The sequence below is a fragment of the Orbicella faveolata genome, unplaced genomic scaffold (genome assembly GCF_042242905.1).
Source record: "Orbicella faveolata isolate gen_17 unplaced genomic scaffold, um_ofav_v1 contig_14, whole genome shotgun sequence".
NCBI lineage: Eukaryota > Metazoa > Cnidaria > Anthozoa > Scleractinia > Merulinidae > Orbicella > Orbicella faveolata.
Window position 1 is genome coordinate 10659751 of NW_028301541.1, and position 17750 is coordinate 10677500.

The 17750-nt window shown below is 37.2% G+C and overlaps 2 protein-coding genes, 1 long non-coding RNA gene and 1 other non-coding gene across 5 annotated transcripts in view; 3 read left to right on the top strand and 1 right to left on the bottom strand.

Annotated features, from left to right (window-relative positions):
- The first annotated feature begins 2333 nt into the window (after positions 1 to 2333).
- Positions 2334 to 7886, top strand: LOC149113934 (uncharacterized). The gene is made up of 2 exons (XR_016206367.1): positions 2334 to 3075; positions 5936 to 7886. It is a non-coding gene; the product is annotated as an uncharacterized LOC149113934 (long non-coding RNA).
- Positions 7887 to 10940: 3054 nt separating this feature from the next.
- Positions 10941 to 16631, bottom strand: LOC110044468 (trimeric intracellular cation channel type 1B.1-like). Of its 2 annotated transcripts, XM_089286575.1 has the most exons (7): positions 16410 to 16631; positions 15533 to 15727; positions 15190 to 15346; positions 13790 to 13853; positions 13042 to 13162; positions 12129 to 12213; positions 10941 to 11662 (listed from the first exon to the last, which is right to left on the bottom strand). In XM_089286575.1, the coding sequence occupies exons 1-7, from the start codon at positions 16528 to 16530 to the stop codon at positions 11419 to 11421; spliced, it is 987 nt and encodes a 328-aa protein (XP_089142701.1). In that variant the 5' UTR covers positions 16531 to 16631; the 3' UTR covers positions 10941 to 11418. The 2 variants fall into 2 exon arrangements, with proteins under 2 accessions (XP_089142701.1, XP_089142700.1); XM_089286574.1 differs by lacking the exon at positions 15533 to 15727.
- Trnat-ggu (transfer RNA threonine (anticodon GGU)) lies at positions 14691 to 14763 on the top strand. Its single transcript has one exon. It is a non-coding gene; the product is annotated as a tRNA-Thr (tRNA).
- Positions 16632 to 17750, top strand: part of LOC110044465 (putative rRNA-processing protein EBP2) — a 10988-nt gene continuing 9869 nt past the window's right edge. The window contains exons 1-3 of the mRNA XM_089286573.1: positions 16632 to 16757; positions 16842 to 16931; positions 17155 to 17330. Coding sequence (XP_089142699.1) covers positions 16647 to 16757; positions 16842 to 16931; positions 17155 to 17330 — 377 coding nt within the window. The 5' untranslated portion in view covers positions 16632 to 16646. The remainder of the gene's footprint in view (positions 16758 to 16841; positions 16932 to 17154; positions 17331 to 17750) is intronic.

A 17750-nucleotide genomic window follows, 5' to 3' on the forward strand; every position in this document is an offset into this window, starting at 1 on the left:
ATAAATAAAATCGAGTGAATCTTTTTTTGTTTTATTTCGTGTTTTATATTTTATATCTTTAACTTTTTTAGTTGGTTAATTTTTGTGTAGAAGCAATCGCGAGAACTGTTGAACAGTTCACCCACAAAAGTTTGTTCCTCCTTAAGTTGTTGTGGGGCATGTGTCTTCACTATGTGTCCAGCAAATCGGATTCTTTTTCCATGGATTCTTGAAGGAAGCCTGGACTGGAGCATTCCTTTATAATTAAATCGCTTGATGATTCGTCGAATCTTCACGACACAGCAGAAAGCTATGTACGCGAAAACGGTCACCACGCCTCCAAACATCAGTATTGAAACTGCAACAGCGAGGAACGGCATCACAGATACTCCCTCGAATACTGTTAGCGCTATGAAGAAGATGACCACAAGGAGCCGAATACGAACGACAAGAAGACGATTACAGGGAGGAAGCCAAAGCCAAACACGATGGCCAGGAACATTACGATCACGGGATTAGAGTGACTAAACTCTTTAGCACTGGAAAAGTTGAAAATTTACATGGACATGTCAATTTTAATTTACAGCATGTAAATATTGATTTACATTCTTTGTAAATTACAATTTACATGTTAGGGTTTTTTAAAATAAATTTACAGGAAATTTACAGCTTTTAGTACAGTATGTAAATGTTCTGTAAATAGTGATTTACATTGTCTTTGTCGACAACGATCATTTGAAGAACATGTAAAAACCTGTAAAATATTTTGCGCACTTTTACAGTGTCTGCCTTTGTAAAAAACATGTAAATTGCTTTGCTAAACCATGTAAGAAACGTGTAAATAATTCAAGCGAATGCTGTAAAAAGTCTGGAAATGTTATGTTTGTAACCCTGTAAAAACCATGTAAATGAAAAAAGGGGGCCTGTAAGAAACATGTAAAAACCATGTAAATGAAAAAAGGGGGCCTGTAAGAAACATGTAAAAACCATGTAAATGAAAAAAGGGGGCCTGTAAGAAACATGTAAAAACCATGTCAATGAAAAAAGGGAGCCTGTAAGAAACATTTAAAAACCAGGTAAATGAAAAAAGGGGGCCTGTAAGAAACATGTAAAAACCATGTCAATGAAAAAAGGGGACCTGTAAGAAACATGTAAAAACCATGTCAATGAAAAAAAGGGGACCTGTAAGAAACATGTAAAAACAATGTAAATGAAAGAAAGGGAGCCTGTAAGAAACATGTAAAAACCATGTAAATGAAAAAAAGGGGGCCTGTAAGAAACATGTAAAAACAATGTAAATGAAAGAAAGGGAGCCTGTAAGAAACATGTAAAAACCATGTCAATGGAAAACCTAGAAGTTGCACGGGTGCAGTGGGGGGCTGTAAATAGCCTGTTACAAACATGTAAATTAAAAAGGGGGACCTTGCAAAGGCTGTGAAAACAATTTAAATGAGATAATGGGGGCTTTTCGAAAAACTGTTAAGACCACGTTAATGTAAAATGGAGACTCTTAGAAAAAAAGATCTAAATTTAAGAGAAGGCCTGCCTAAACCCTGCAAAAACCATGTAACGGAAAAGTGGGCTTATTTAATATAACTGGTGTAACGGTTCAACCAACGAAGACTGTTGAAATGATGTAAATTCCAAGTTACCGACAGGTTCGCTATCCTCTTGTAAACGGTTGGTTGGATTTTGCAAGGAAATAAATGAAAAGTTACCCCGGCCAGGTTAAACTTGGGGGGACGGGGGAGAGAGAGAGGAAGGGTTGTCTCGGGTAACCGAGAACATATAAATGGGACCTTTTAAAGGCCTGTAAAGTTAAAATGTAACACCGCCCTAAAGCTCCGTAAACCTTCGTGAAGCCTCCATTAAGGTGCCTTTTACGTTGAAGCATTTGAACTTCTCTAAAATCCAAGTGTGTGCTATAGTGTGTTTTAAATTGAATTTGGGTTAGAAGGTATGCACCAAACTAAATCGCTGCATTGATCGACACCGCACTAAGCTGTCTTCTTGTGAACTTTCCGCGCATCCACAACGACAAAATAAAACTAGAATTGTTACTGCACATGCAGGCGTCCCAAGCTTACGTCTCTAGAAAAGAGAAAAATTAATTCTCGGACACGTACGTATTTATTCATGAAGGACCATGAAAGCGTCACGTGTTGTATGAGTTCAAGACGGAAAGAGCCCCGGTGACCGAGTTTGAACTGACGCGAGTTAAGTTAGGCAGGGAACCATAAGGGACACGCCCGGCCCAACGACCGTTTTCTCTCGAATGCTTTGAAACGCTGTTTTAGGCTATCTCGCGTACTTTCAAAGCTCTGTAGGTTAATTTTAGGTTCCGCAAAAAAAAAAAAAAAATATCTGTTCGGTTATTCTAGAAGAGCTTGTGTATCTCGTACTTATTAGGGCTTTTTTGAAAGTGAAGAATGATCAATTAATTGACCTCGCTCCCAATGTGTGGCTTCATAGCTCAGTTGGTAGAGCATCGCACCGGTATCGCGGAGGTCACGGGTTCGAATCCCGTTGAAGCTCTGATTTTTTTCAGGCTTCTTCTTTCCAGTTGCTTAAATTGGAAAATTAACTGCGATGATCATTCTTCACTTTCATCAATAACCGCAGTTCATATATGAAATATTTCATATAAACGTTACATTATTAGGGCTTTTTTGTCCATTTCCCGAAAACGTTAGGACTTATCGCCTTTCCGAAAATGATAGCTGACTTTTTTTCGGTACCCAGAATGACATTTTGTTTTTTTGTTTGTTTGTTTGTTTGTTTGTTTTTTGGTGATTTCTACCGTTTTGTGCTTTCATTGCCATCACTGTTATCCCAGTCCCTTTATAAGAGCATACCAGCCTTGTGAGTACCCGATCACCAACAAACAGGAATCAGCGGTCTTCATGTTAGGTACCAGGTCCTGTCGGTTCTCCCGCCAACGTTTGGCAGTTCGTTGGAACTTGCATCGAACTCGAGCTCTGTTTTAGCGGGCCAAAATCCACCCTACCTTCGCTTCGTCATCGTGCACGGTTTCAAGGCAAAATTTTCCGTTACCCAGAAGCTGAAGATAGCGATTACAGGCAACAACAACAACAGGTAAGCAAGTTTTGCATAAATTGAACGAGTAGAGTAAAGTAACGTCAAGATACGTATACAATTCATTTTGCCTTTGGTTGTGAATGTGTCATTATCAAGGAGAAGTTACTTTGCTTGTGGAATCGACTTTGTTGAGGTTTACCTGCTGTGCATAAAGGGCTTTATTATCTGTTATTATCTGTTCTCGATAACCGAGTAAGAGCATGCGACATTTGTTATTGGCTTATATGCACCTTATGATTCCTTCTGATGCATGCTCTTGTAAGGTTATGTTGCCCTCTGATGTGAATGCTAGTAAGCTAAAATGTAATGTGCCATCTTCAGCAGACAAATTTCTCTTATGCTATTGTAAGTATTCTGAAGTTACTCAGGTGTCTACAGTTGTACCTACATGCAAGTTACAATATGCTACACAACTGTACATGGACATTGCACCCACTGGTGCTGATAGTAAGTTAAATGTTGTGAAATTTTCTTTCACCAAAAAAAACACTACGATACTTTATAAAGAGGTATACATGTACCTCAAACTGTCATGAAAACTACACAGGACTTGAAAAAAAAAGGAAGAGTAACTTGCCCAGGCAGGAAAATCTACTTGTCTTGGACGACACAGTATAGTCAATCGATTATTTCATAACAATCAATAGGAATTAGTCAATGATATCAGAAATCAATAAAAGGATTCGTCATGAGTAATCAATTGTGATCAAATTTTCAATAAACATTATCAATTTTGCTGATACTAGCGTATCTTCTAAGCAACATTTAATAAGAAAGAAATGAACAAAAGATATAAAGTGAAATATGAAATCATGAATACAATTGCATAAAAACATAACATTGTATCTTGTAAACAGAATATTTTGCTGGCATACATGTATCAGGGACTATGTTTTGGGGATCTTTGGTAGTGCCTTTGAAATCTACATAAAAAAGTTACAATCAAACATTGTGTTGAGGGACACAATTTTTCTACAGTTTATGTGAACTAACAAAGAGAGGCCAACTTTCAATTGATTCTCTAATGACTGATAAATTTGGTAAAATCAAATTGATAACTTGAAACTTCTCTAGCATGTGAGTATGAATTTCTTTCAATTGATTGATAGCACTGATAACACTTACATTAATTTCAATTTATTGATTTATATCAATTTATGGATCAATTTCAATCGATTGCCTTACCCTGGGATGACCAGACAGCATTTTAGAGACCTGTTACAGCTGTACATTTTACTTGTATGAAATTGGGCTCTTATCAAATACATGCAGGTTTCATGTGTCATGCATCTGTTCATTCATCTGTAGCAGGGCAGGAAAAAAAATTGTAAGTCACTTGCCCAGTGGGCCAGTCAATTTCAGTTTTCACTTGCCCCCATTTAAATATTAGTTGCCAGTGTGGTGGCCAGTAAGGAAATCAGAGGACAAATGCGAATGAGGTACGCTCGGATTCCTAACTAATTCTTGCTTTCAACCTAATAATTAACGAATCTTTGGGTCTTAAGTTTTGAAATGGAGGGACTGGAAATTATCGTTTATCAAGCTGGCATTTTTAGTCAGACTCACAAGACTACTGAGGCTACATTGTAATTTCACTTGCCCACCGGGCCACTGAACTCCTATTTTTGTTTACCCAAGAGCAAAATTTACTTGGCTGAGGAAATCAGACCTGGTTTTTTCCTGCCCTGAGTAGATCACGGATAACACCAAAATGTGGTAAAAACAAAAAATATTCACATAAGGCATTACCAGAGTGTGTCACAGAATCTGTGAATTTTTCAGGCGTGTGTCACTGATGTTCTTACCACATTTTGATGTCTTCTGTGATCTATTACTGAACAGATGCGTGACAACGTAGAATCTATCTGCTTTGTAATGCATAACAAAGAAACAAAAACAAACATTTATGACATCAGCTGTACCTTTGCCCACCAATAGAGCATAAGTGCGTGTAAGAAACAATCAAATTGTGCCTGCAAATAACTTGACTTATTATTTAAACATTGTTTGATAGGAGTTTGATTTATTGTGCATGAATATTACAATGTAGAAGATAGTGAACATTGAATATTTACTGCCACACATTTTGAGTTTAGTTCTTCAACATCCTCTGATATTCAGTGCCTTCCAATCAGAGATGCAAAGTTTTTGTCACACAATAGCTACAGATGTAGATGTAAGATCTGTTTTATTGATGAATATTCAGGGCTCAAAATAATGGCCGGTCAACGGGCAATGTCTGGCCAGAATGGTGACTTGACTGGCCAAAAACTTCACTCGCTGGTCATGTTGACCAGTCATGTCATGTTGAGACGGTCACGTTGTTCATTCTTGAATAAACAATCAAATCTCCAACTGTAAATCTGAGAGTTTTTAATCTTTTTTATTATGACCTCTAATGAAAACATACACCAATGCATACATGTATCTGTTCGAACGGCTAAAGACCATTCGCTTGCTGTTTGTCATGCGTTCAAGATCGATAGGAATGCCATTCAAGTGACTGGGGTTAAATCCGTTCGGAAAAATATTAAGCCAATTTTTAAACGGTCTAGCAGTGACTGGAACAAACAGACTATATTTGTGGGTTTAATTTGGCTCACATTACATGTACTTGATTTTTGCATAAATATCCTGACCAGTCAGAAACGAGACGTGACCAAGCTAAAATTACTTTGGCCAGTCAACATGACCGGCTACAGTCCGATTTCAAAGGTCACAGTATAAATTGGAATGATAAGAAACAAAATAATAACTCCCATGTAAAATTCACTGATTGATATCATACACAGAATTTGCTGATTCATACTCAGACATAACTTATCTTATTTAACGAAATGTTTTATGTTACTTGTAGGATGAAGTAAAATTGAGAGCGGTCAATACATGCATACTCCTTGGCATTGATGCTTGATCAGGAAAAAATCAGCCACTGAGAAGTCTACAGTACTTATGACTCTATAAGGGGTCCAAGGCCCATTTCTTGAAGGCCCTGGAAACTTTTCGGGCCCAGAAAGCCATCTTTAATTGAGCTGTGTCTAAAAACTAAGAGTTGTATATGCCTGAAACTTCTTGTGTGAAGGAAACCTCTGTTCATATTGAGAATAAGCGATTAAAACAGCTCTGTAAGCATAAGATTTCAGATTTTGGTAAGGCTTTCTGGGTGCGAAAACTTTTTGGGACCTTCGAGAAATGGGCCCCTGGTGCATTACAGTCTAACATGGTGACCTTCAACACTCTAATATGCTCTGGCAGCTTTCTGGCATAAATTCAACCACTTTAAACATTATTTTTTAATGCTTTGAAGTATCACTTACACTGTATCTGTGCTAGTGAATTAGCATCAAATTTAAATATCTTAGATTGCTAGGTTGATACTTATTGTTCAATACAGCAGCTATAAGATTTCATCATAAAAAGCAAAGGCTATGTTTACAAACACATAGTACCAGAACAATAATTTATTAGCTTATGATGTGTTATGGGAACTATGGTGCTAGATACGCCTTTCAATTTCAACAGGCCCCTATGAATTTTTTTTACAGTACAGTTTTTTTTATCACAAAAAGAAAAAGTAAAATTTTGAATATTATTTACAGTGAATGTTTTGTCAGGGGTCCAAAATGTTTGTACTGTTTGGATTCCGTACAGTTTTGGAAAAAGAAGGAAACTGTGACTTTGTAAACATAGCCTAAAAGATGTCAGAAGCCTTGTTTTATGTTATGCAATGTAGTATTCCTTTGGCATGAATGTTTTTATGATGAATTTAAAATGTCAATCTCTATCTTGTGGTAAAGGTTTTTTCTCCCTAGTTTCTGTTATTTCAAAAGAACAATTCACTCTATGAAAAAAGTTGATCAATACTTCACACTTATGTTGCAGTAATTTTCATAATAAGGTAAAGGTAAAGTCTGCATACGAGTCATGTGGCCCAACAGGCTGGAGCTTATCCCGCTACCTGTAGCAGGAAGTGACTAGGACTATTTCTACTCCCCCTTGATGAGATGCCAGCCATTGCAGGGTTACCCCACCATTAAATTCACTGCTACCCACTTATACACCTGGGTGGAGAGGCACTGAGAGTAAAGTGTGTTGCCCAACAACACAACAGAATGTACCCACCTAGAGCTTGAACCCGGATCGCTCGATTAGGAGTTGAGTGCACTACATGTAACTACAAGGCCATCGTGCCTCCCCCATTTTTCATTATTAAGGCTAATTTAATCCTACATTAATTACTTAGTAAGAAAAAACAGTTTATTCATTCATTTTATGACAGGTATTATCATTATGTTACATTTGACTTTGTGGATTTAGTATATATTTAAGACAGGTATCCATTCGCAAACAATTTTAATTTAGTAATACACCTAAATTGCAAAATTTTTACTAGTTGTAGCTGACAACAGTATACATGTAGTTCTTAATCATTTTATTATTTAGGAATTAAATAGAGCTGAATATGACATGGTTTCGCACAATCTTGAAAAGGTCTTGAATTTTAGTAGTCTTCTTGAAAAGTGCTTGAATTTGGTTAAAGGAGTCAGTCATGGTATTTTAAAATATTTTGGCCATGCACAAAATTACATTTAAGTTGTCTTGTTATGGATAGATAGAAAAGAAAACATGTTTTATTTGTTGCAATGTATACATTGTACACCTTATTCATGGCATATAAAAACTATTTGAATTTTACTGAGTTTGTTCTGATTGCAATAAATTTCTGATTCTGTATAAATTTGCATATTTTCTACTATTATAATTAAGGTCAACAGATTTGATTACAATAAAACAGTACATTCCATGCATTTTTCTTCAAGTTATTATTTACAAGTCATTTATCGTACAGGGTTTCTGCCTCCTTTTTTGATTTCCATGTTATTTACAGGCTCCCTTTTTCCATTTCCAGGTTATTTACAGGCTCCCTTTTTCAATTTACAGGTTATTTGCAGGCTCCCTTTTTCAATTTACAGGTTATTTACAGGCTGCCTTTTTCGATTTCCATGTTATTTACAGGCTCCCTTTTTCCATTTACATGCTATTTACAGGTTCCCTTTTTCGATTTCCATGTTATTTACAGGCTCCCCTTTTCCATTTACATGTTATTTACAGGCTCCCTTTTTCGATTTACATGTTATTTACAGGCTCCCTTTTTCGATTTACATGTTATTTACAGGCTCCCTTCTTCGATTTACATGTTATTTACAGGCTCCCTTCTTCGATTTACATGTTATTTACAGGCTCCCTTCTTCGATTTCCATGTTATTTACAGGCTCCCTTTTTCGATTTCCATGTTATTTACAGGCTCCCCATTTCCATTTACATGTTATTTACAGGCTCCCTTTTTTGATTTACATGTTATTTACAGGCTCCCTTTTTCGATTTACATGTTATTTACAGGCTCCCTTCTTCGATTTACATGTTATTTACAGGCTCCCTTTTTCGATTTACATGTTATTTACAGGCTCCCTTTTTTGATTTACGTGTTATTTACAGGATCCCTTTTTCGATTTACATGTTCTTTATGGGCTCCTTTTTTGATTTCCATGTTATTTACAGACTCCCTTTTTCGATTTACACGTTATTTACAGGCTCCCTTTTACGATTTACATGTTATTTACAGGCTCCCTTCTTCGATTTACATGTTGTTTACAGGCTCCTGTTTTCATTTTCCATGTTATTTACAGCCTCCCTTTTTTTATTTACACGTTGTTTACAGCCTCCCCTTTTTTATTTACATGTTATTTACAGTATTATGGCACCCTCCCTGTATTAAATTTACATGTTATTTACGGGTTTCCAGGTTGAATCACAAGAAATTTACAGGCTATTTACAGTATTTGCAGGAACAGTTTACATGTTATTTACATGATCTTAGCCCTTTGCTTTGAAACATTTACAGTGTTTTCTTCATTTACATGTTTCACTTAAAATATTTACATGTTATTTACATGAAACCTCCAAAACATGTAAAAGGGGAAAAATCATGTAAATTATTCTTTAGTCTTTTTTGATTATTTACATGTTAATTACATGTTATTTACATACTCTGTAAATTTTCAACTTTTCCAGTGTAGCTTGTTTGTATCTGCTCACGGCTTGACAATTCTTCAGGCTCTCCAAGCAGTCGGCTGGATAGATCTTGATACTCTCCCAGCGGTCACTCAGCCAGTGTGGAAGGAACTCGTCAGTTTCCATGGCCTGAAAGAAAACTAAAGAAGAGAAAGAAATACACAGTTGCAATGCTATTTTTAGCCACACTCTTTTTGCGTATTGTTAAGAAAGGATAAGGTTCTTTAACGTCAAAAAAGAGCATCCTGTAAAGACGAAATAAATGCCTTTTTTGTCTTTCTTTCATTTGCTGACTCATTTGGTGCGCGGCGCGATTTTCATATTCCCACTTTATCGTATCGTGGAGCGGCCAGAAGCTTCTCTTCTAACAAATCAAATCACTCCCAAATTGGAACTGATTTGCATTCAAAGTCTGAGTGTCTGATCAGATTCCAACTTACATGACAGTGTGCATGATTCCACCCTTAGAAAACTCTCTTTTTTGTTATCAAGCTAGCTATAAAGGACTCGAAAAGTGGCTTTTCTGGAAACCTCGCGAACTAAACCGCGAGAAATTATTTCATTGCGATATTATGATTCATGTCGTGCAGTACCACGCACCCGCAGCTTTACGTTTTGATTTTGGTCTAATTGTGATCCCATCTATTGTAATTCTGGGCAACGTGGGATCAAGCGTTCCTTCACCGCGTTTGAATGAGCAAAAGACGATGGTAACGCGTTCCAGCGAGGAAAAAGCAAGGAGGCGCAAATGGAGCGCGACATTTGTACTGTATTGTATTTCGCCCAATCAACGACGCTCGCGTTTTCCCGTCCTTGGCGTGGCTTCCCGGTTTTTCTCTGCGTTCTGATTGTTTATTTGTTTGCCTTGCCTTTTTGTTTGTTTTTTTGTCTGGTAGTACGGTCAACATTTTCCTTTAACTTGTCTCGCAATATTGTTGCACATTGCAAGTTGAAACTCATTGTTGCGCGTGACTAACTTATCGCGCAGCAAATTAAGTGTTGCAAGTTTGCGGAATCCTGTGCGTATGGTTGGTCAGTCGCGTGTATTTAAAACAAAGATGCTCCACTCTTTCTTTGTTAGTAGAGATGCTAGTCCATCACAGGTATCCCCCAGCATTTAATTCCAATTTAAATTATACACCTGGGTGTAGAGAGACGTGGAAAGTACAGTGTCTTGCTCAAGAACACATCATAACCCTAACCGGGGCTTGAACCAGGACCACCGGCTTAAACCGGATTCTAGCACACGGAAAATTGAGAGGTTTCAGACAATTTCCAGCCCATGGAAGGTCACTGGAAATTTCGAGAGGGTTGGGGGGTAGGGGGGAGGGGGTTCTCAAAAGCCAAAAATTTTAAAAATGTATGAAGCTTAACTGGAATCTCTAGAGGGGCGATAACGAGATGTAATATATCACACGAGAGACTGTCTCATCGGGAAATCCAAACAACGAGAAGAGAGTTGAAAATACGACGCGCAGCGGAGTATTTTTGACGACATTCGAGGTGTTTGGATAGCCGATGAAACACTGTCTCGAGTGTATGATATGTCTTCTCAATCGAAACAAAACTAAGGAGTAAACGGAGAAGTAAAATCGTCAAAATCTATGCTAATTAAGACCAGGCATCCAAACCTCCTTCACGGTTGTGATTTCCTTTGTTTTAACTTGACGAATTATTATTTGAGAAGGCATATTTCCCTGTGTTGGTCAGTTTAAGTGTTAAGCTGGAGCAAGGGTTTTTTACTTTGATTTTTACTTTCCGTATATTCATAACTTATTCATAACTACATGTCGCACAGATGAAGATTGTTTGCATGTCATACCTAACAGATTATCTAGCTAAGAAGTAGTATTTACATCACCCTGCAAGCAGAGCCTTTTCCTCCTATACTACTTTCTATGATTCGTGGAAAAAAGAAAGAGTATTTACAGGTAAACTTGATCTGTTATTAATACAATGTCACTTAGCCCGACATTTTCTCTGCATTTTATCAGCAGTTCGATATTTCAGGTGAACTGTCTATTTCAGAGTGGAGCTTTTGGAATGGTTCTGACTTATTTCTGATTTCAACCTCGCAAAATAGACAAATTGCTTTAGCACGGCTTGATAAATAAGAATCGAGAAGTCTTCACTAGTTCCTGGAATCCATATATTTCCCTTTCTTTTCCAAAGATGCACCACTCCACAAGTTCCTTCAACTAATTCAGTTATCCAAAACCAAAGAAAATATTCAAGACAGAGAGCTCTATCGGCAAGTATGTCTTGTCTCTACTCTTCCTTCTTCTTACTGTCTGAAGTGTTTGCCTTTTCAGTTGGTTCTCTGAAGAAAACAGCAGCTATGCCTCTCTCCAAATAGGTAAAAGGATCACTCGTATTGCTTAAGTACATCAAGACCTGAAGAAACGACCCTACAGAAGCAATGATTAGTAGAACTTCAGCTGTTGTGAAGTCCACCATACGATTCTGGACCACAATGAAAAGGACACTACCAACAACGGACAGCTTAGTGACGCTGAAATAAAAGAACAAGTACAAAATAAATAATTAAAACAAATACTTGACCAGTTAAGGCAGTGTTCACACAACGCCAGAGAAATTTGAAAATGCAGCTTTATTCTACGGTTTGGAGCTTTTCAAAATGCTTTTCAAACTGGAGGAATTTGAAAAACTCCGGCTTTGCGTTTTCCTGTGGACAGAAAATATTTTAAAAACAGAGGTTTTTTAAGACGATTTAGTCATGATAATAATGTTATTTCCCTGACATTTGATGCGTTTTCAGAGTGAAACCTCTGTTTTCAAATTCCACCCGCGTAGTAAATGCATGCAAGCAGGCAAATACTTTGAACTTCCAAAAATATTACGACCCCCGAAAGCAGCAACCCTCCAAAAGTAGTGATTTATATACAAAGCACCCTGTACTTAACTCACACATTATGAATAACAACCAAAAAAGATTTATTATAACAATAACATCTTACAATGAAGGATAGAGTGCTTCGTTTATAGTTTCCACTTTGCCTTGGACAAACTTAACCACTGGTCTTATAAGTCTGCTGCCCGCTCCTACAGTATGGTAAAAAGGATTAACAAAAAAATTGTCAGTAAAAGTGAATTAAAGGAACATTACCATGAAATATTGTTGAATTTATTCTCAATACAATGCTGAATTATGACTTAGTTTCTTCACTAGTTCATGAAATCCCCCTGGAACCAATGTAGACCAATATTAATAACATTTTCAGTACTCATGGTTACCACCAATGGAAAGTCTTTAGATTTTGACTTTTTTAAGTCACGCTCGTGATAATGTACCTTTAATTACTTTATTAGAGCACAACAATTTCAACATTGATGCTCAACTTTGTCTTGACTATCAGGCAAAAGCTTTTGTGTGAAAACTGCACACTTACTAGATCGCTGCCAGTCAAACATTAAGTCAAAACACATCCGTTTTTACAGCCAAATAAGTTTAAATCCAGAACTACATAGAAAACAACCACCAAAGTTTTACAAACAAATACGCAGTTACAGGGTTGCCACCCACCGGAACAAAAAATGCCTGACTTTTCACTGACTGTGAAGCAATTTTCACTGACCTTGCAGGATGATTATTCTGGCCAGTAATCAACAAAAATAAGGATGGCTCAGATAACTTTAAAACAAAATTGCAATGTCTACATGAAAACATCTAATAAAATAATTTGTGGCAATGTTAAGATAAAATTCCCTGACTTTTCACTGACTTTGAACAGGGATTTAGAAATTCCCTGACCTAACACTGTGCAAAACTCCCTGACTTTTCACTGACCTTGAATAAAATCTAATTTCCCCTGACTTTTCCCTGACTGTGGCAACCCTGAGTTACAATGACAGTATTAATTTATTTGTCACCTTTTACAGTCCCAATGACTACGATAACAAGCCATGCATCAGAGTAGAGTGGCGCTGCCATTTCCACTCCCTTGAGAATGTTTCTTGCCCGGTGGGCTTCTTTGAGTACCAGAAGAACTACCTGCAAAAAAAAAAAAAAAGAATACTTTTAAAATTCATACCAATTATATTTATTTAATAAATATTAATGTTAAAAAAGTGTTTCCATTGTCATGAAAGGTCTTATCTTCATGACCATCATCATCAACTGGCAGTAATTTTACTTTTTTAGGGTAATTCCCTCTCCCTAGCAATTCACAGGCTAACCAGTTAGCCAAAGAAGTGCATTCCAGTTAGTCTTTAACAGTTAGCTCTAACATTGGCAATAGCAACACAATGTATTCAGCTTTAAAAAACTACCTTTTAAGGGTGGTTTTCACTAGCGCAAAAGCATAATCTTTATTATTACAACTTATGCAACAAACGCAGATGCAGTGGGGTGCAGTTAAGTTGAGCCGTTTGTTGGAAAATTGTCCTGACAAAAGGTCTTATTATCAGCATCTTACTGCACCTGTATATGTCGGCTTATGTTTACACTTACATGTATGCACTAGTGAAAACCAGCCTTTACATGCTACAGCTTCTTGTTACCCCTTTAATCTGTCACATACATCCCATGGATGTTTGAGTGGTATTGTGAGAGATTTTTCAAGTGCAATTTATATTTGATAACTGAACTACATGACTGTACAGTACAAACCAAACATACCCAAAATGGTTTCAGCATAAAGAACTTGGTAAACAAATCCAGAGGGCAAAAGAACACAAGATACCTTCAGAAGAAACAGCACAGTCAGTTAAACTGCAATTACATGATTGAAGTAAAATGTGTCAACTTACTCAGTCTGTCATTCAAGAAATAAAAATACTTTGATAACCATCAATTATTATGATGGTACAGACAAACAGTAATGACGGTGAGCATAATTGACACTACCACCTTTCAAAACCTCTTGCAACATATATTACACTTTCCAACTACAGCTACAAACTTAACATTAGGAGTCACTCTTGCAACTGCTTGGTTTCAATCTGATGTCATCTCAAACTTGCACAATTGTATAGTGTATTTCCTTGTGCCTAACCGCAGGTTCACACAATTATACCTGCCAACCTGGTATTATAATGATACTACAATGTATATAATCTTGAAAATTCCATCTATTCATTCATCTGTAAGTCAGTTATTTAGTCTGCCAACAAACAATCCACATTTTGGGGTACATAAAATTTGAAGAGAGAACAGACTGAGGAAATGCTTCATGTAGCTAATAATTAACTTCACAAAAACCCCTAATTTATATGGAAACTTGCTATGTAGGCTATCTGACTGTCAGTGAGTTCATCTGTCTGTCTGTCTGTCTGTCAGTCAGTCAGGCAGCCAGCCAGCCAGTCAGTCAGTCAGTCAGTCAGTCAGTCAGTCAGTCAGTCAGTCAGTCAGTCAATAATTCAATCCCAATTGCTTAAATTGGAAAATTAACTGCGATGATCATTCTTCACTTTCATCTACTACCGCAGTTCATATATGAATTATTTCATATAAACTTCACATCATTTCACTCCTCACAGGAAGATATGAACTCAATTAATTGACCTCGCTCCCAATGTGTGGCTTCATAGCTCAGTTGGTAGAGCATCGCACCGGTATTGCGGAGGTCACGGGTTCGAATCCCGTTGAAGCCCTGATTTTTTCAGGCTTCTTCTTTCCAATTGTTTAAATTGGAAAATTAACTGCGATGATCATTCTTCACTTTCATCTACTACCGCAGTTCATATATGAATTATTTCATATAAACTTCACATCATTTCACTCCTCACGGGAAGATATGAACTCAATTAATTGACCTCGCTCCCAATGTGTGGCTTCATAGCTCAGTTGGTAGAGCATCGCACCGGTATCGCGGAGGTCACGGGTTCGAATCCCGTTGAAGCCCTGATTTTTTCAGGCTTCTTCTTTCCGATTGCTTAAATTGGAAAATTAACTGCGATGATCATTCTTCACTTTCATCTACTACCGCAGTTCATATATGAATTATTTCATATAAACTTCACAATAGGTCAATCTGTTGTTCAAAGACATAATTTAGTTTCAATTGTTACATCTCTTACCAAATGGCGGACAAAATACTAATTTGTTGAGCGTCCAGCAATGGCAAAATTAGAGAGTTTCCAAGCAAAAAATTAGCCAGTATGGTCCCAGCAAAACAAGTCAGGATACTTGAAACCCAGGAGGACATCGGGTGTGAGTATGCAAAGGACACTGAACCTGTAACAACAAACATTAAGGTCTGATTATTTAAATAATGTATAGACAGCTTTTAAGAAATCCATGGTCTAAACAGGATTTAGACCATAGGCAACTTTGTTTGCACTTCTCAAATGAACAGCAGGTCATCTACACAGAGTCTTAAGTATACCTCAACAGAATCAAGTTGCAAACTCTAGGTCTTACTTAGAAATATCCAGACATGTCTGATCATAGTCTGTCCAGAGAGTGATAGCAAGAGTGATAGTGGAGCCAAGAGCATTCCCCATGGTGGATGCAAAAAATTAAATATCTGCAGACTTCTTTGGGAAAAAGGAAGCTTTTTAGGACTTCCCCTCCTGGATGTCAGCACCCTGTCATTATCACCTCTACTCTTGCTCCCTAAATTAAATCAAGTAACATCTGGAAAGATCAAAATACAACTGAAAAAACAACCATACAGTGTATGGTCATGTGTATGGTGTCAAGGAATTATTTCAATACGAAAAAAAAAAAAAAAAAAAAAAAGTAAACAAGAGGGAGAAACTCTGAACCATCTGACTTCTGTCATCTTTGCGCTGTTATTTCCATCAGTTTGGAAATGCACCTTACATTTGGACAGATAATTATTTCATTGGAGGAAAGAAGGGCTTAACTGCAGCATACCCTGAATAATCAAGTAGAGTGTGGAAAACTCTTCATGCAAACTACATTTCAGAAATCAAATTTTGAGGAAAATGCTTGAAGCGGCAAATCCCAGATGCAAAACTTCTCATATGAAAATGAGTTGGATTTGAATGAAAATGGACACATTGACATTCAAATGGTTTTTCACCGAGACTCGTTTTGACACAGAGGCGCAGGGGAACCAGAAAATGGCCAAATACTGTCAGGTGACAGACAGCTGCCGGCAAGCTGTGCACTTTCTTTCCAGCCTGCTCAAAATTAAATGGAAGATGAATTGTGTTCTTTTCCTTTCCATCGGACAAGAATAAAACACACGACTATGAAAAAAAAAGATTTTAAATTCTTTACCCGGTCTTGTGATGACAGTTACATAAGTCGCGCATTTCGACGCCCTTACCTTCTGCCATCCGCAGTTTTAAGTTCATGATAGTGTAATGAACACATTGTAACACTGGAAACATGGGAATCTTAGCAAACTGCTCGGCATATAAGTTGAAAATCTCTCGAAATTGATCCATGGAAACGGTCGTCAGATTCCGGAGGGCCAGAGAGCAACGAAGGAATGAAGAATCGAAGAGAGAAGATGAGAGAAGTGAAAAGAGTCGAGTGAATATGAACAAATGATTGGGCCAATATGGTCAGCGGCTTCACTGGACCCAGTCCTTGTACGATAAATTTAAACAAAATGGCCGACTTTATGGAAGAAGATTCCATGGAAAGCAACTCCGAATTATCAGACGACGAGGTTTGATTGTGCAGTTTCTTACTTAATATACCCCATTCATTGTTTTGCGTAGTACTTATCTGTAGTTGATAATTTCTCTCGCAGCTTCAGAGAGACTTTGCCAGCGGAAAGCTTCAAGTCGGTTTGAACAGGATAAGGCCGCAAACCAAGACACGTGCGCCGTACAACAACACTGTAAGTTTATTCTTGTGATCCATTCCTTCTTTTGGGGTTTAAACTTTGATTAAATTCATTTCCGTACAAAATACCAGTTCATTACTGTCCGAAAGGGACTAATACTAAAATATATCCAACGTTTGTTGCAATGCATTAGTTTTATAATCTAAACACTGGCTAAAGCATGAATTAATAGTCGAGTTTCATTCTTTTTAAGTGTTTACTTTTTTTTCACTCACAGCCTGGCATGAGGCAGAAATTGGAGCAGATTGCCCAAGAACTTGACTGGATTGAAAGAATGGACGTCACTATTGCAAGAGAGCAGGAAGACAAAAATGAAAGTCTGAAGACAGCTGCAATGTCTACACTCAACAGTGAGAAAAGTATCCATGATGACTTCCAAAGAGAAATGAGATTGTAAGTTACATATCACCTAATTATTTTCCTTACATCTCTGTTACATTGATGCATAGTTGGTTTAGTACTTCATTTAAATTTGTGAGGATACATCCTTGTATGTAGTAGTGACTTAAAATGCCACCATTACCACTATGGAGAGGCCTCCATCTAATTCACAATAAAAACAAGATGAAATCTGACACTGGCCTTTTAAAATTCTGCTGGTAAATTTGTCTGTACATTATTGGAAAGCATGCGTACAGCATAAAGTATATATTTGCACTATACTTTTTTATTGTGGACCAATGGGCCAATTTTGATATATTAAAATTCTAACTTGGCTTTGAGGCTTAGGGGACTAAAACCAAAAGAAATTATAATTCATCCCTTGTACTCGATGTGATTTGTTTTGTTTTATTTCCCCAAGCCTCACAGCCA

Excerpts from the sequence above, each read along its gene's own strand:
- LOC110044468 (XM_089286575.1), bottom strand. The coding sequence starts at position 16,530 with ATGGATCAATTTCGAGAGATTTTCAACTTATATGCCGAGCAGTTTGCT. Across the intron at positions 15,728-16,409 it reads AAAACTGCGGATGGCAGAAG|GGAGCAAGAGTAGAGGTGAT; the intron begins GTAAGGGCGTCG and ends GATTTAATTTAG. Across the intron at positions 13,854-15,189 it reads AGTATTTTGTCCGCCATTTG|GTATCTTGTGTTCTTTTGCC; the intron begins GTAAGAGATGTA and ends TTTCTTCTGAAG.